Raw genomic sequence first — 19868 nt, 5'->3', positions numbered from 1 at the left:
GATAGAGTTTCCTGAGTGGAATGACGCATTGTTAGGGGAGGTGTTCATGGAGGGGGATACCCTATAGTGGTTAACTACATCCTTGCCATATACCAGTCAGTTGGGTAGCCTGATACCTAATGTGGAGACTATATGGCACTGTTATGGGGGTCCTAAGGCAAAAATTGGATGAGTGGCAGCACTGCGATTCCCCATGTCATGCTCATTTTTGCTCGACCAGATTTGGGAATATGTAATATTCACCATGGCTGTGGGCAATTTCATTGACTCTCTTCTACGGGCACTGTGCCATCTGGAAAGATTTCCAGCTCCTCTTTCCCATCTTGGGGGTCGCTCCTATAGAAATTATTCATGTTTTCTGTAGTCCAAAAGTATAAAGGGAACCTCAACGTCAATATTAGTCTCTGTTCACATGAGCTTTCGGTGCAGATACAGTGTTGGACAAAAGTATTGGCACCCCTGCAATTCTGTCAGATAATACTCATGTTCTTCCAGAAAATGATTGCAAGCACAAACTCTTTGGCATTATTATCTTCATTTAATTTGTCTTCAATGGAAAACCACAAAAAGAATTGTCAAAAAGCCAAATTGGATATAATTCCACACCAAACATAAAAAAAGGGGGTGGACAAAAGTATTGGCACTGTTTGAAAAATCATGTGATGCTTCTCTAATTTGTGTAATTAACAGCACCTGTTACTTACCTGAGGCACCTAACAGGTGGTGGCAATAACTAAATCACACTTGCAGCCAGTTGAAATGGATTAAAGTTGACTCAACCTCTGTCCTGTGTCCTTGTGTGTACCACATTGAGCATGGAGAAAAGAAAGAAGACCAAAGAATTGTCTGAGGACTTGAGAAGCAAAATTGTGAGGAAGCATGAGCAATCTCAAGGCTACAAGTCCATCTCCAAAGACCGGAATGTTCCTGTGTCTACCGTGCGCAGTGTCACCAAGAAGTTTAAAGCCCATGGCACTGTGGCTAACCTCCCTAGATGTGGACGGAAAAGAAAAATTGACGAGAGATTTCAATGCAAGATTGTGTGGATGGTGGATAAAGAACCTCGACTAACATCCAAACAAGTTCAAGCTGCCCTGCAGTCCGAGGGTACAACAGTGTCACCCCGTACTATCCGTCGGCATCTGAATGAAAAGGGACTGTATGGTAGGAGACCCAGGAAGACCCCACTTCTTACCCAGAGACATAAAAAAGCCAGGCTGGAGTTCAGTGCCAAAACTTACCTGAGAAAGCTAAAAACGTTTTGGAAGAATGTTCTCTGGTCAGATGAGACAAAAGTAGGAAAAGGCATCAACATAGAGTTTACAGGAAAAAAAAGAGGCCTTCAAAGAAAAGAACACGGTCCCTACAGTCAAACATGGCGGAGGTTCCCTAATGTTTTGGGGTTGCTTTGCTGCCTCTGGCACTGGACTGCTTGACCGTGTGCATGGCATTATGAAGTCTGAAGACTACCAACAAATTTTGCAGCATAATGTAATGCTCTACCCCGGACAATCAGATTAACTCCCAATTTCTACAGTTTCAAACGCAAACTACAGACGCATCTTTTCAGACAAGCCTATCACAATTTCTAACGTAAATCCTTCCATACTATAAATAAGCAATGCCGCCCCTGCTACCTCTTGTGTCATCCCCTCTACCTCATAGATTGTAAGTTCTTGCGAGCAGGGCCCTCAGTCCCATTGTGTGAAATGACTTTCTTTGTAATGTATCTTTCTTATTATTATATGTAGGGCCCAGTGTGAGAAAGCTGGGTCTCCCTCAGAGGTCATGGGTCTTCAAGCAGGACAATGACCCAAAACACACTTCAGGCCAGCACTAGAAAATGGTTTGAGAGAAAGCACTGGAGACTTGTAAAGTGGCAGCAATGAGTCCAGCCCTGAATCCCATAGAACACCTGTGGGGGAGGAGAGATCTCTTGATGGCAGTTTGGAGAAGGCCCCCTTCACATCTCAGGGGGGACCTGGAGCAGTTTTCCAAAGAAGAATGGTCTAAAATTCCAGCAGAGCCTTGTAAGAAACTCATTGCTGGTTACCGGAAGCGGTTGTGCGCAGTTATTGTGTCTAAAGGTTGTGCTACCAGGTATTAGGCTGAGGGGGCCAATACTTTTGTCTGGCCCATTTGTTGGAGTTTTGTGTAAAATGATCAATGATTTGACTTTTTTTTCATTCTCTTTTGTGTTTTTTCATTGCAAGCAAAATAAATGAAGATATTAATACCAAAGAGTTTGTGATTGCAATCATTTTCTGGAAGAAACGGAGTATTATCTGACAGAACTGCAGGGGTGCCAATACTTTTGGCCAACACTGTATATGTAGGGAGGATCTCTAAACATATACCTCTGAAGAAAGACTGTAACATACTTTATTTCATTGTATGGATGTATAAATAGGCTTCTCATGTTATTTATTTATTTATTTTTCAAAGAAAAATTATTGCAGCAACACCAGCAAATCTGATGATTATCCCACAAATTGCACGGCAGAAACGCCTCTCCAGGCAAAAGGGTTTGCAATAGAAAAAACAATCCGATCTGTCAGTAACTATTAGGTATGGAAAATGTCCTTTTATTGGAAAAAGCAGTGCACCACGTATCGGTTCACACTGGGACCTTTCTTGAGGTCCCAATGTGGACTGATACGTGGTGTACTGCTTTTTCCAATACAAGGATATTTTCCATCCATACAAGTTGCTGACAGACTGGATTGTTTTATATATATATATATATATATATATATATATATATATATATATATATATATATATTTTATGGGGAAGGAATTGCGATAGAACCAGAGGTGTGGAAAGAAAAAAAAATAGGAAAAAAAATAAACCTTGACTTCAAGCACAAAATGAGCAAAACAAAATACAGCCTTAACTTCAGGCAAAGAAACAAAATGAAAACCTGCTCGTCTGAGCAACTGACTCAACAGTAATGTTAACCTAACTATACATGTGGCTTACTTCCAGCCACACAAACAAAATAAGCACAACTTTGTCTCACCGGAGTGTTAAAGGACAGAAACATACACCTCCTTTCACTCCATGGATCTGCATTGGAGTACAAGTGGGAGGCCCTGCTCAATGATTGGCAGTTACCTCTCTATGGACACTCAGTAGCACCGCCTACTGGACTCCTAAATCCAGAATGAGTAAATATGTAAATGTATAAATGACAAGTTACACTGGAACTGTCATAGTGACAAGTTCCCTTTAACATGATGTGACTCTGATCATAACAGAAGTGTCTAAGAAGCTAAAAAACTTTATAAACTTGTATAATCCTTTAATGATTTAGGCCAAGTTTACACAGCACTTTATTTGCTGAAGAATGTTTTTTAAACAGTAACCCATTTCTACTATTTAGTACAATAGTGGTTTTCATACATGTGAAATAAGTAAAAAAGTCTCTTACATGGCTTACATCAATCGACATGGTGAGATAATTCTCATAATAAAGGGAGTCTGTCACCAGAACCCAACATATCAACCCCCCTTGTGAATCTATATCTCTGTTCCCCAGAGGTCACTGTTTTTGTCAATGTGCGATTGAGTTGTTTGGAGCAATTGTCACTTACCTCTATGGAGCAACGGCAACGCCCCTGTTGCTCCAAAAAGCTCATTTGCATATAGACAAAGATGATGATATCTCAGCAATGGAGCTACCACTTCTTAAAGCGAAAACATTATTTGATTCAGGAGAAAAAAGTTTAAAACACAAAAAAAAATAATAAAATTGTCCCCCTTTCCCTAGATCACATATAAAAATAAATAAAAAATAATAGACATAAACACTTTGGGGTATGTTCACACGGAGAGGGGCCTAATACTGTGGGGTAGTTGGAAGGGAACATTATATTGTGGGGACATATAATGTACTGGTGACTATAGGAGGATTATACTGTGGGGGCACATGAAAAATGGATGAGAATGGGCGGAGTCAATGTAGCGGGGCTAAATATGCCGCGTCGCGCAATGCGCACCGCACATTTTGTCCCTCTTTCTGTTCTTCAAAAGTTGGGAGGTACGCACAGTGTAATGGACCAGTATAATGTCCCATAGTGACTCTCCATGCAGTATAATATCCCAGAGTGCCCCCCTATGTTAATAAAAATTTAAAAAAAATCTGCACACCTAGAGATTTTCTAACAATTTCAGTTTTGGCTTCACCTGCATTTTTAGAGGTTGGGTCGAACCTTACATTTTGGGAATTTTCCATCCAAGAACTACTATTCTTCAGACCCTGGGAGGGTGGGCTCTCGCTGTGGTGCATATCCCTGGGGATTGCATGACGTACCCCTGGGGTCCACATACCGCAGGTTGAGAACCATTGCTTAATAGCACTGCTGTAGATGGGAGTGTTTGTGATGTATATATTGCTCACATGTCCTTTTCACTCAAAAAAATTTTGCCACTTTTTATGAAACTGGGTGGAGACCAAGACTAGCCAGCAGAGGCGTAACTTAGGGGGGTGCAGTTGCACTGGGGCCCAGGAACCTTAGGACAATGGCATCAGTATTGAGATTGCACCTTCCATCTGGCCCATAAGCCAAGGAGACCCACAGATTCCCCTAACCACACTAAGATTGATTAAACTCCTTAGCACCCATAACCATCACTATGAAGAATTCGCTGTAGGGATGAGGTAGGGGACCCCGGACAACAGATTGCACCGGGGCCCACAAGACTTTAGTTACACCACTCCAAGTCAGGGACACCTTGGGTCAACAAATTTACCATTAATCACTCCAGTAAATTGGCATGAGTTCAACATGCAATAATGTTCCAATACATGCACACGCATGTGCATGCAGCCTGAGCATAGCAGTCCCTAGTCATGGTATTCACAACTCTGGACATTTTCTTACAATATCAGACTTCTTATGTACCGGTGATGAAACAAGTGACTGCCATCTAACATGACCAACATAAAACACTGGCCATATACATAATGTAAAAATTGTAAAATGCCTAAATCTGAAGACCCCCAAACTGTAGGAGTTCCCATGTTATGAAAGTCTGGAGTGATGGAGTTAACCGAAAGCAGAAACTACGATCGAAACGTAATGATGCAGAAATAATAGGCCGGGGATTAAAGCCTATAGGGTATGCTGCATTTATTGCCATATATTATGGAGTCATGGCCAGGTGACAACCCAACAGCTTGATAGATGAGTGTTAGGTTTAGTAAGAAATCTGGTCTATAATGACCAAGGATCTTGGTATTTACTGCTGACTATCCTGACGTAATTCTCTTGGGGCTGATCCTGGCACGGTATCAGGGGCTGCCCTGCTCTGCGCTGCTCCAGGCTCCTAAGTGTTGTGGGTAAACATTTTCCCATAGGCGCTGCTGAACATCTCCGATACATTGACTATCCTCTGATGGAGGAGCATAAACAAGTGCAATACTTTATACGAGATCCCAGTCACTAGGATTGTAATGAGAAACTGTGTAAAATGAGTAAAAGTAATCCATATCAAAGATGGAGATTGCTGGAAGCCTATAGAATATTACTATACATTGGTAAACCTTAGGCTATATGCACATGAACATATGTGTCTGTAGGTCCGTGGCACATCCATGTGCCGTCCGTACCCAACACAGACCCATTCATTCTTGCAGCGAGCCCAGGCTATAAAATGGACAGGAATAGAACCCGTACTGAGTTTTGGCCCCATACACAGACCCATGATAATACACAGGAGTGTGTACGGGGGGGGGGGGGGGGGTGTCATGGAACCCAATGAATGAGTTTAGAAGGTTCCAGTCATGTCTACATCACGGCTTCTATTTATAAGAGATGTTGCAACGCTCAGCCATATGTGTCACATAACACCATTGACATCTGATGGATCCCATGGGGTCTTTAAGGTTTTATCAAAGTGGCCATGGATTTGACAAGGGAAATAGTGCTGCATTTAATAGAATCAGTAATACAGCCACTGATGCAGATGTGAACAGGGCCTAAATTGTTTGTAGACTCATGTTAGGGGGTGGAAATGCAGTAATGCCCAGGCCGAGGGACGTAATGGGGCGCAAAGGCCACTCTTCCAATACCAGTACTACAAATGGCACATTGTAGTTGGGCGGCCCTGTTACAACGGGGTGCAGAAGCTTCATGTTATACCACTGATGTTGGAGGCCGTATAGCAATGTTCACAAGCCGTGATACCGGCATCATTGTAATCGCGGCCTCCACATCTCACTACAGTTACCATCTATCTCTACCTGTACAGTTTAGCAGCACCACTGCCATGGGGAGAGCCTTAGAATAGGCCTCATTTATCACATGCCCTGAGCTACCAATCACAGAGCAGCTTTCATCTTTCCAAACCAGTTTAAGAGATAACAGCTGAGCTTTGATTGGCTGCAGACTGGCATGCTGAGCTCCATACTTATACTCTATGACTGATATTTCTGGCGAGTCTGATAACAAAATACAACTCGTGTACAAATGGCATCTGAGCTCCAACACTTTTATATAAGGGATTGGCATAAATAACATTTACCTACATAGACTGATAATATAACAATATATGATACATTATTTTTAATGGAAAACCTCAGTAATATGAAATAGAACTTTTTGCCAAGAGGATATCCTAGTCAGTTGTTGTTTAGGCCATGTTCACATCATGTCGGTTATGTACGCTTATGTGTATGCTCTCTGGCTGGTATACACCAGTATATAAATAAAGAAAAGGTATACATTTGTATAGGTAATGGTTTGGGGCTATGCCTGTTGTATACATCAAATGCCGACTGATGTAAATACAGCGGTAAAGTGACCATAAACTTATATGGTCAACAGCTATTCCTCCATATGTGGTCGGCAAGTAGAGCGGAGTCAGCCATTCTCGGACTCTATTGGTGGCGGGGTATCTCTACTGAGGACAAATCACTCAGGCCCTAAAAGATAATGTCAGGAGACCTCCATTCACATGTCTGTGTGTTTTATCAATGTGCTACCACGGGTCCATGTTGAGGCCGTTACTAGAGATGAGCGAGTACTGTTCGGATCAGCCGATCCAAACAGCACGCTCCATAGAAATGAATGGATGCACCTGGTACTTCCGCTTTGACTGCGGCCGGCCGCTTAACCCCCCACGTGCCGGCTACGTCCATTCATTTCTATGCGAGCGTGCTGTTCGGATCGGCTGATCCGAACAGTACTCGCTCATCTCTAGCCATTACCCCTTGGGCAAAACTCAGGACAGGTCCTATTCCTATCCATTTTGCGGCCTTAAAGAAGTGTAGGGCTACATGGAGGCCATGCATGGCATAATACAGATGCCGCTCTCTCACCAACCCGTACATGCATAGCAATAAAAATAACACCCATAGTAGCAAAGCTCACTAGCCTTGCAGTTCTATATCACCCCACACCCATATTTCTGCATAACCAAGCATACTTGCCATTGCAGACTTAGAAAAGCTGGGTGGAAACTTCACAGACCATAGAGGATGTCGTCACTCAGCTTTTTTGGGAGCCGATTAAAAGGCACCCGTGTATCATTTTATAAAAATCCTAACATTGTGCTCAGTTTAGTACGAGATGCTAATGTGATCATGTTATATGGGGAAGGGGTTGTTAATTAGGGTTCCCAAAAAGTGCTTGGCTTATGCCAGTGTAGTGCAGACCTCCTGGCACTTGCCAGTGGACCACACTCTCAGGATAACAGCCTTGTGGTATATAGCCTTGTATCCTTCCTCCCCTCCAGCTGCTGATTCACATCGCTCTTCCTTGCAGATTGATTTAGATAAAAGCTGTATCATAGATGCCAGTTCTCAGTGTTTCCTGCCCGTGCCACACAGGAGTTGTTATTATCTAAGTGCATTGGAGAATTCAAGTTCACATTCTAGATTTCCTGCGGGCAGCGGGCAGGACCCTACAGATTTTTTACCACTGCAGTCCTCATATGTGCTCCCTCTGTACTTTATCTGCAGAAAACTTCTTGCCCTGTTTGGGCTTTCAGCCATTTGTTAGGTTAGTAATACAGATGTAGCAGAGTGGAGTTTGTCAGATGTCATTTTGCATATCACTGCATTGTACAACTGGTTAATATACTATATAAACAGTTTTTACAGTGCATACACCAGAAAGTGCATACACCATATAAGTGAATTAAATAACAAATTTGGCTACAATGACCCAATCTTAGCCTAAATAAGACATATATTGATATGTAGTTACCTTCCATAGACATAGGTTCCAGTATCCCAAATTGCTTGAGGACAGCGATGAACAGTACAATAACCACAGCAATTGCACACAGTTCCATTCCATGGATCCCCATGATAGGCCAGTTTTACCCAACTCGGGGTCTGTGGCACCAAGCATAAAATTCAACCTGGCCTCCAGGTCTTTTCGTTTTTAGCTTAGAATTCCTTAGGAGACATCTGATATCATACTTCCAGATATAACCGATGAAAAATATCCTGGTTGGGAAGGGAGGCCCCAGGATGGGTAACAAAATACAAGCCTACAACTTGATAAAGTGCGGAGATGTCTTCAAGTCAGCATTGTATTAGGTGGAACAACTTGCAGCATCTGCAGAAGCTTCTCAAGTGACCAAAAGTGGTCTCTTGTGTTGGGTCCCAAAGAAGCAGTGGGTCATCTCTACCTATAGTGTTGTTGTGCAGTGGGTGTTAGCCCAATAACGTCCCATTAGAAGCTGAGGAACTAGCCGGCTCTTATCAACTCCCCCCCTCCCATCCCTATCCATCCTCTCTCCAGTATGGGATGGGGAGGAGCGAGAGAGGAGTACCACTCTCCCGTTACATACATTGATTGAGATCAAGGTTTCCATAGAGACAACAGAGTGATGGTCTTCACGAAGAAAAAGACTTACCTCAGCAAGCCCGCGGTTTTGAAAAGTGAGCTGGAGGATTTTTCAGCCCATGCACGTGAAGTAATGTGTATGAGCAGGGGTGACACAAGAGAAAGAGGCTGAGAAGGAAGGAGGGAGGGAAGAAGGAAGGGAAGACGGAGAAGAGCTGCTTCACAGTCTTCTTCTGTAAGGTCAAAGGCAGGCATACATGTATCACCGCTTGTCATCGTAATGTCCCCGACTTACATCCCGAAGCCGAACTAAACTTTCGAACAACCTTTGATTTTATGGCAGCAATTTAATATTTATTAACATATTAATAAAGTTTAGTAGACCCCAATGCAAAATCTGCAACAGGTCTCACCAGCTCCCCACTTTAACTATCTCAGTGGTTAGCACTGTAATCTTGCAGCGCTGGAGTCCTGGGTTCGAATCCTGCCAAGGATAACATATGCAAGGGTTTTGTATGTTCTCCCCGTGTTTGCTCAGGTACTCTGGTTTCCTCCGACACGCCAAAGACTTACTGATAGGGAATGTAGATTGTCACCCCTATATGGGGACAGTGACCACAATGTCTATAAAGTGTTGTAGAATATGTTCTATATGTACTGTACAAGTAAGGGCTCGTTCACACCTGCGCCTGGTCTCCGTTCTGCAGGTTTCCGTTTCCTGCACAAAACTGAGCAGGAGACGGAAACCTGCAGGAGTCTCTCATACCCATTCATTTGAATGGGTGAGAAAGCTGTCCGGCCGTGAGCGGCGGTGAGCGTTTTATGCTCTCCACTGCAAAACCGTTTTTTTTAATCCGGACACAGAGTCGGACATGCAGTACTTTGTGTCCAGTTTAAAAAAAACGGTTTCGTGGCGGAGAGTATAAAACGCTCACCGCCGCTCACGGCCGGACCCAGTCTGTGTTTCCGTCTTCTTGCATGCAGAAGACGGAAACCACAGAACGGAGACCCGAACGCAGGTGTGAACCTAGCGTAAGCAAATTAATAGTTATCATGCTGCAAGTTGTAAGATTCAGGTTAAAGATGGCGACATCTGTGTCATGTACCATTTAGAATACTGGAGAGTTATATGGTAGATAGGCATAGATTCGTAGACTCCCTCAGGCAACAAGGTCCATGTGCAGCCGCTACCTCTGTATCACCAACAGTGATGTGCAAAAGTTGCACATCACTGTTGTAAAGTTGTAAAGTAAGAAGGCTTTCAAAAATAGAAGTCTTAATAGATTGTTTTTGTCAGTTATTAAGTGAATGAAGAAATGAGAAATGTAAATCCTATCAATATTTGGTGTGAGCGGCCTTTGGAGAAGGTGTCCTGGAAGTGATGGTACGGCTCCCACATATGATAATGATCATATAGCCCCCACATCATCCAGTCTGTCTGGGATGACATGAAGAGACAGAAGGATTGGACAAGCCTACATCCACAGAAGATCTGTGCTTAGTTCTCCAAGATGGCGGGAACAACTTCCCTGCTGAGGTCCTTCAAAAACTGTCTACAAGTATCGAGAAGAATTGATGGAAGGCAAAGCGCAAAGGTCACACCGAATATTGATGGGATTTACATTTCTCTTATGTTCATTCACTTCATTTTGTGAATTAGCTAAAACAAACTATTGCCATTTCTATTTGTGAAGCATGCTTACATTACATTCCTTACATTCCCTGAAATTTTTGCACAATAAAGTATAACTGTACCAAAACTCTATGATTATGTTATCTCTGAATTTTCGATAAGTCAAACTGATTTTAGGAACGGCTTAAACAGCTCAGTTAGTAATGTCATACAAGGCGTGAGGGTTACCAGTCAGTGTTATACTGTATGTAGGGTCATATGTAGGTGGACATGGAACCAACAACTGGGTTAGAAGTTTCAAGTAACTTACAGAAGATTCAGAATGTACAACTTAGAAATGAAAAAGATCAAAAGTGATAACTCTTAACGTCTTTCCCTTGTGGTCTGTGCGAGGGTAGATTTTCTTCCCCCAGCAATCCTTGGAGCTTAGCCACTAGGGCAAGTAAAAGTTGCTGGTAGTCATATACTCCTCTGTAGAGTCCACTGCACAAGATGTATACTAATGCAGGCTGGTATAGCAAATGAATGAGTCTACGAAACCTCACCAATGTATGTATTATATGGGTGATGTAAAGCTTGGAGGGTCTAGGTCCGCAAGAACAATTTTTTGTGAGTGGTTTTCCACTATGGCTTTCCGTAAAGTTGTGTGGGTACCAGTAGCTTCTCTTCGCAATAACAGGTGATTATTTGGATTTGGGGTCTTGAATTTGAAAGGGGTTGGACATCTCTCTTACAGTCCAGTGACTAGAGGTTCATCAGAATTAAAGAAGACATATCATGTCCTTGCAGATCAGCAGAATTATCAGTGTGTTGAATTCAGTTTTGCCAGTACATGCCTGCGTGCCAGAGATATTGATGCCATTAGTTTCGGCACCTATATCCCTCCACTGTCAGAAGCGTGGTCCTTACGATTCAACGTTGTCTCTGGGTGGTAAGGAATGCCCCCTGACAGTACAAGGCTATGAAAGAGTATTGTCGGGGGGGGGGGGGGGGGGCGTTCTACTTTGCCGAGTGATGACACTAGGCTGTAAAGCCCGCCCCTCTGACATTGCAACGATATCGGTGCCGAAACTAACAGCACTAATATCTCCTGCACCTAGGGCACATACCGGCAAAACTGACAGTGCATTAAATTCAGAGCACTGTCAGCTTTCTAGTGGAATATAATACCTCTGGTCTGCAAGGACCTAAGAAGATGGTTGGGAAACTGAAAAGGTAAAATTTACAATATGCCCTGGGTGCAACAAGCCACTTTGACGAGACCAAGATATATAGATAGAGGTAGGGTGATTGCTCCAGAGGAAAAATAGACCTAACTATTGGTACGATCATGCAATTTGACGTTGTTATTTCCAAAAACTGATAAAATGGAGCTGAATGTCCATCTATATTTAATCTCTGTGCTAGACAGACATTATTAAGGAGTTACCTGGCATTATTCCAGACTTGGCAGACAGCAGAAAACAACAGCAAAAGATTACTCGCCTTCTAAAGGTCCATCCACTCCAGCAGTGCAGGATCATGTCAGACTGAACCTGAGTTACCCCATTATATGCCATTGGGATCCTTCTTGTACCTCTATGTACAATACTGCATTCTCTTTACCCTTTTCATTTCCAGACATCTCATAATAGAAGACTTAAGTAGAGGGTCAGATCTCCTATAGCGCTATAAGTCAGAATGTTCACTTCTGTATAGAAAACAATGCTCCCTGCAACTTGGCCCAAACTCAATGCTGGGACTCAGACTTGGGTCGCTTACCATGTCCTGCTATCCGTTTATGATTGATCCACTGTTGGTCCAATGGCTTAAATGACTAAGAATTCTATTTGGATATTGTAGAATTTCATTCATTTCCATTTTTGCTCCTTTGCTGTTTCTTGGGATCTGATATCTCAGATCTCCCTTTAGGATTTGGAGATAGTGTCAGGCTCACCCCTGTGTCCCCCCCCCCCCCCCCCACCAGGCCTATCATATACAGTATTTGCCTCCTCTGATTCTCTCTCTCAGCATTTCTGCCAGTGCTGTTATTTGAGCCCCAGAATGAGAGCTAAGATACAGCGGAGATTGATTCCTCTTTCTTTCAATGTAAAATATTAAAGATGTTTAAATGGATAAAAGCTCTAGACAGTGGAATCTATTCTGCATTATACAAATAGGATCCCTGCTCCATTAAAAGCAAGACCTTTAAGTCTAAATGCTGAGAAAGGGAAATAGTTTGTAGGGGACACTCCTGTGTACACATTACACAGCATGATAGTGATTTATCTGAGAAAGCAGAAAGGAAATGGACCAGCAGTAGCAACTTAGGGCAGCAAAAATAGAGAGGGTGGAAGTACAGTATGGGCAAGGCACCATGCCGAATAACGGGAAAGAGTGGACGTCTTAAAGGGATTTTCCCATCTTTTGTGTATATGCCAATAATTTCTGATTCCACCTCTGCTCCCATCTCAAAAGTGATGGATGAACCTCACAAGATTCGTGCTGCAAATATTTGCAAGGATCACCCTTAAGTTTCCATTCTGGAAGTTCCATGGGTTCTCTTCAGATCTCAGAGTATGATTGGAGCCCCTTCCTTCACCAATCATTGTATCCAATCTTCCTTACGATCATCTGGCCTTTTGTTGATGCCAGTGGTACCAAGGACCCCACAGAGACTTGTGCTTGGGCCATAGAAGTCACGCGGGGTGCGTCAAAGTGTCAAGATGTCAACTAAGGCCCAATCACTGGCCTTGGCAGTCTCCTCAGGGTCACTGACCTCACCCAGGAGGTTGGAAAAGGCCAGAAGATGGTGAGATAAGAAGACCAGACACTGTAGTGGAGTCCTGGTGAGGCGAGGAAGGTGAATATGAGCTGTTTATTATTCTTCCGCACCTCCCTAGGATCTTGGATTATTATAGTCTGTGGTCTTAAGATACCAGAGTATAATATCAATTCCTGGGTGGTGAGGCCTAAAAATTTCAGGTTCATTTATAAAAAGTTGTTTATAACTTAAATAGCCCAAAGACGCAGGAGATTGGTCGGAAGCAGACAGCTAAGTTTAGAGTCTTAAAAGACCAGACAACTATTGTATTACAGTGCCCAAGATCAGGAAGATTAGTGCGCCTGGCAGAGGGGGGATGCTGGCAACCATGAACAGGTGGCACTGTGAAGGTTATAATCATGTAATGTATGAAAAACATTGTTATCCTTAAAAGCTGAATGCTAGATATAGTTGCTTATGCTTGAAACTGGTATAATGTTATATGATAAGATGGCGCCTGCATCCAGGATGGGTGCAAGAAAAACAAATGCTTGGCTTGCTGCCAGAAGACGGCGCCCCAAGGTTACCACGCAGGACCGGGAGTAGCCGGCTATATATGGCACTGATTAAACTTTTTCTGTGTGATTGAGATGTACCATACCAATCAGGAACGAATATGAAAACTTACGTTGTTGTTATATCACTTCCATTCTCTGCTACTATTTAACCCACGTTGTTTTAATAAAAGTGTGTCAGTATTTCCTCCTTGGTTGAGAGAGGAACGAATACCAACATAGTGTGTCTGGTGTCATTTGCTTACTGCTGGCACTCAGCCTAATTAATTAGGACGACAACAGTTACCCAGGGTTATTGGTCAATTAGTCATAAACACGGCTTTGATCTTATCAGCACAACCATAGGCATTGCTTACAGAGTAGCAATGTCTGCAGTTACATCTATAAAAGTTATACAGATGTCAAGATGCAATGAAGTCCTTGCCTAAATCTCATTTAGATGATTGACAATAATTCCTGAAAGACTCATGTCATCATTTTATCATTTGGACACCTGAAGTTATAGGTCTATGTTATGAAGCTATTCCTAAACTGGGACCCACTCCACAGTCAAAAGGGAAGAAAATGGGTAAGATGAATCCCAAATTTCTTTAATGCTTTTGTTTCGGTTTCTAGAAAGTTGTGTAGATTAATAAAAGTGGGGTTTTATGAGTAATGTCTAGGTTTGACATACGTACCCGCCCAAGCAATGTAGCTAATGGAATGGACGGTGCTCACCCTATAGGTTACTCCGTACAATAGAGGTTTGAACATAGAACAGATAAGTTAAACATTACTCTGCACTGTTTATATGGTCACTGTATGGAACTATTCATATAGATACAGAATGGCAGTATTTCTCTACACACTGAATGGCACTATCTGGCATTTCTAAGTACGACATGGCGCTATTTATGTGAATACTGGGTAAGAATATTTATACAAGTGATGTATCATGATATTTATACAAGTACTACACAGTCCAGTCACATTAATGTGACCACCTGTCAAAATCCAGAATAACCAAGTTTGGCAGAGCGGACCGCTGCGAGACGTGCAGGAAGAGAGGGGGTGTTGTGATGATGGTCACTGGGATGTTGAGCCATGCCGACTCCAGTGCTGTGGCCAGCTGGTTACGCGGTTGGCGCAAACAACCCAATCGAGGTGGTCCCACAGATTCTCGATTGGGTTCAAATCCAGGGAATTTGCTGGCCAAGGGAGTACGGTAAACTAATCCTGGTGCTCCTCGAACCACGCATGTACACTGCGAGCCTTATGACACGTCGCATTGTTCTGCTGGTAGATGCCATCATCATGAGGAAAAACAGTTTGCATTTAGGGGTGAACATGGTCCGCAAGGATAGATGCATACTTGTGTTGATCCATCATGGATCCACATTCATATCTGTTCTTTCCTACTAGACAAAGCATCTCTCTGCTACTCCACTCTTCTCCAGCTGCAGGTGCTTAGAGTAGAGTGGAGCTGATCATGTGACCAAGTATCAACCGAGAGGACCTTGATATAGGGAATGCAAACTCAGTGGTACTTAGTGGTCCCATATGAGCTGTAGAATCTGTGAGAATCCACATGAAATACATATTGAAGAAGCTGAACTACCTGCAGTATTAGACGCGACTCGTAGACAGGCATGACACTCAAAAAAAAAGAGAATGAACAACCCTAAGTGTTAAACGCCATTTCCTTCAGAAGATTATTGTGTCCTAGCCACATAATTGCCATGAATGTGATTAACATTAATGACCCTTCTTGATGTCTGGATTGCCTGTGGTTGGCTGTAGACACTGGCTCTGTTCTTGTTTTTTTTCTTTTACCCAATCCTTTTACGTTTTCGCTTATGTTTGTTGTATTTACCTCCGCTAACTGACCTGAAAATCCATTACGTCCCTCCAACACCCTTTTCGCAAAGTCGTTAAAATGCATGCCCTCGTTTCTAATTATATAAAGCTTTCTCCGGCATGTCTCTTCTCCAATATAATCCCTGCTCCTTCCCTTGTCCTCAGAAAGCAATATGATCCAGTTCTTTACCTTGCGCTGGTACAACTGAGAGTTTAGAAACCGCAGTTTGAGGTCATTTAGCCAATGATTTATATGGTTATTTTGGGACTGCTAAGTGATGAGTGTCCCTTTAAATATTCTGGATCATTCCGTGTTACACGTGGCCCCGGGTATGCAGAGCAGATTGGACCACAGATCAATGACAATGGATGGATAATTAGGGCTGGTGGAGAAGGAGGAGGCTGATGTCCATTAATAAAGTTACAGGCACTTGTGCCATGGTCTAGCGCAGACAGGTTTCCGGAACGCAGAGCAGAAATACTACAGAGGGAATCCCACAGATTGGATTCTTATAATGTCCTAAATGAAGTTGATAAGTCAATGTCTTATTGTCTCAGATATACTGGCATATTCATATTACAGATGGCATCATCTGAATGTGATGATGTAATATAACATGGGTGTTCTCCGTTGGAGGACGGTCAAGCCTTCCCGTTGACCACAACACTCATATTACTTTATCAATCGGACACATAGGGACATATGTAATAGGGAAAGGGACAGACCTCCGACAATGAGTCTGATCAGACATTATGGATCTCTAGGTAACTATGAAGGTTTGTTTTTCCATAGTGGGACTGACTTTGTTAGGTGTAGGGTAAACCACCAGTCGATGGCGACCTCCTGGACCCAGTAGCCAGACACCAACTATCTACAATGTCCACCTATCCAGGAGGTAGGTAATAAATGTTAGTGGTTGGACTACCTTTTTAATGGTGCTAAATTATGTGTATTAAGAAGAAGCCATTTTGGTTTTAATCCACAGGTGGTGAGAAGATAACAATGTAAGGTATATAATGGAAAGGTCCATCACATGCACAATAGGAATGTCATGTCATTTCATAGCACAGAGGTATATCCGAGCCCCTAATGTCCACATAGTAGGTCTCCTCACTGAGGCAAAGGCCCAGACCTAAGAAGAATGAGATAAATCTCGTTCTTCTTGAGTCTGGGCCTTCACCTCAGTGAGGAGATCTACTATATGGACGTTAGGGGAGGTAGCGAGGCTCGGATATACCGCCATAGGGTGGGAAAGACATTCTGCCTGCTTTGCCATTTCAAACTCTGTATTTTAAGACAATTAGTGCTGTGAATTATTAAAGACAAAAGTGGGCTGCTTGTAATAAACTATGAGTAAGCAAATGCCTTATCGCTGCGGTAAGCACTAGCCAAATCAATAAATCCACCTGATTTAGGCCTCATTTTAATGGCTGTAAATATTTTCATTTTATTGTTGTGTATTTGCCTCTATCACTGGGCCGGGGCCAGCCGTGTACTTAGCACGGAGATCGATAATCATGGAAGCACAGAAGGGGGGAGTCACGTAGGAAAGCAACATGTAAACACGGGATCTTCATCTGTCTGTCTCATGTGTATGTATCTATCATATCTATCTATCTATCTATCTATCTCTCTATCTATCTCCTATCTATCTATCTATCTATCTATCTATCTATTTATCTATCTATCCATCCATCCATCGCCTATCTATCTATCTATCTATCTATCTCCTATCTATCTCATATCTATCTATCCACCCATCTCCTATCTATCTATCTATCTATCTATCTATCTATCTCATAATAGAGAATTTAAAGCAGCACAGCACTAGTTCCAAAGGATGGGTGCAAAGGCCACCTTCCCAAATTGAATTGTTAAAGACAAAACAAGCAGCACTCCAATTTGGTGTGCTGCTGGTTTTCTATCTATCTATCTATCTATCTATCTATCTATCTATCTATCTATCTATCCACCCATCTCCTATCTATCTATCTATCTATCTATCTATCTATCTCATATCTATCTATCCACTCATCATCTATCTATCTATCTATCTATCTATCTATCTATCTATCTATCCACCCATCTCCTATCTATCTATCTATCTATCTATCTATCTATCTCATATCTATCTATCCACCCATCTCCTATCTATCTATCTATCTATCTATCTATCCATTCCTTCATTCATTCATTCATTCATTCATTCATTCATCTAATATAAATCTATCTAAATAATATCAGCCCATCTATCTGACTCATATCAGGCTACAGTATCTATCTATCTATCTATCTATCTATCTATCTATCTATCTATCTATCTATCTATCTATCTATCTATCTATCTATCTATCCATCCATCCATCCATCCATCCATCCATCTATCTCTCCATATTTTGTTAATATTGTCTATCTATAGCTGGCCATATACATTAGAAAAGATAATAAAATAAAACCATTACAAAATGAATAGAAGCTCTAGCACAGCCCTGGTGGGGAGAATGCACTGAGATGTTGTGTCCCTGTAGGTATTACAGCTATTTGCAGAGATAAATGGGAATGCCTGAAAGTGAATAAATGAATTAGGTGTTGTCAGACCTCTTGTTATTAGAGTGTAACCCAACGTAGTCTGACCTGACAGAACAATGTCACAGGATGTACAGACGTACTCTATTGATAATGGATATGGGAATATCTACATATTAATTTATTCATACATTTGCTTTGCGAATAACAAAATTTAAAATCAATATTCCAAAAATGTCACTTTATTCACTAAAAGAGACATTTCAGGAAAGGTGACAGATATGTCTGCTGCTCTTCATCTATACCTTCGGCATGAGATAGCTCACATAGCCTTGAATTCCAGATCCCCCATATCCTTAGACTTCTCCCCTTTCTAAAACTTGATTGATAAAACAGAAATGACAATCGTTCCTTCACCTTCCCTCTGTCCCCCTCAGACCTATGTAATGACTTTACATTTTCCCTGATTTCATATGTTCACCACCTTGAAGTAACCTCTGATTCTACCCTAAACTTTCTCCCACTAGGTGTCTCACTTCTAGCCAATTTGCAGTTCACTACTTGTTGTTCAAGGATCAAGATTCATCCATAGATACATTACTTTTCTTCACACAGTGAATGGAGAAGGGAGGGGCTGATTCTCTTCAAGGTATATCTACACACTGCTCTGTACAAAGGACTGAACATTCTGCGAACCTCACAGTTTACAATGTAAGAAAAGTCTTCTATGTACCTGTATCTACTTCAGGCTGCTTGTGTGGTTACAGATGGGATATTATTCACAGGCAGCAAGCAGCTTTCCTTTCTGTGCTCATAGATTGTTTTATTTTCTGTGTTTTAGCTTCTTGTCTGCATGTATTTGCCCTGTATATGCAGCACTATGTTCCTGGATCTCTTTATGGTCACTTGGGCGTTTCTCAGCTACTTGTTTACTATTGTATAGTTAACGCTTGCAGAATTCCATATAAAGAAACCAGTAGTATCAGTAATGGATAGGGGAGGAGGAAGATTTCTTACTGTACATGCCCACAGCCTCAGGGAGAAATGTAAAATGTACTGCAGCCATAATGTGATTATCAGCAGCTGAAAAACTGATAGGACACCATGTGATAGGACAGACTGCCCAGACCCTGTACATATTTTAACTTTTCATGAAATACCCTTTAACGCAAAATATTATCTATGATATACAAGACCATTCAGTCTGTAACTTTCATAGATCCCTGACCTAGAAACTCAACAACCTATAGGAATCCTGTTGCCCCTCCACTACCATCTGAACAACTTCTATCCATTACAACTTCCATCCATTACTGTCTCCTTCTCCTACCTTTGTAGACTATAAGCCCTCACGGGCAGGGCCACCTCTATCTTTGTAGCAGTTCAATTATTGTAGTTTTTTTCTGTATTACATATGTGAACCTTTTTCATAACTACAATGACACAGAAATAATGATATGCAAAAATAATTAAGAACAATAATAAAAAGAAGCAATGTGTAACTCAACTGTATGCTTAAAGGTGTTGTCCCATCTCAAGGATCCTATCTATACTTGTAGCTTATGTAAATTGAAGCCTTTTCCTAAATACATTGCTTTAGAAATGCTGCTTTGTTTGCCTGCTATGTGACCTTATTCCTCCCATTGTTTACACAGCGTTGCTATAACCACGGACCTGGGAGATAGGACAAGTGACGTTACTCACTGTTCTGCTAGCAGGAGAATCATTCAGCTAATTGCAGTTTTCTGATAAA

The 19868-nt window shown here is 42.0% G+C and overlaps 1 protein-coding gene across 2 annotated transcripts in view; it reads right to left on the bottom strand.

Annotated features, from left to right (window-relative positions):
• KCNIP3 (potassium voltage-gated channel interacting protein 3) overlaps nucleotides 1–19868 on the bottom strand; it is a 62012-nt gene that overhangs the window by 20121 nt on the left and 22023 nt on the right. The window contains exon 1 of one of the 2 annotated variants that reach the window (XM_075272881.1): nucleotides 8214–8316. The exons of the other annotated variant lie outside the window; for it this stretch is intronic. Within the exon in view, the coding sequence (XP_075128982.1) occupies nucleotides 8214–8316 (103 nt within the window). Of the gene's footprint in view, nucleotides 1–8213; nucleotides 8317–19868 lie in introns of those variants that run through there. 2 annotated transcript variants of the gene reach the window in all.

Source organism: Leptodactylus fuscus, chromosome 5 (assembly GCF_031893055.1).
Source record: "Leptodactylus fuscus isolate aLepFus1 chromosome 5, aLepFus1.hap2, whole genome shotgun sequence".
NCBI lineage: Eukaryota > Metazoa > Chordata > Amphibia > Anura > Leptodactylidae > Leptodactylus > Leptodactylus fuscus.
This window is presented reverse-complemented; position numbering and strand designations above follow the sequence as displayed.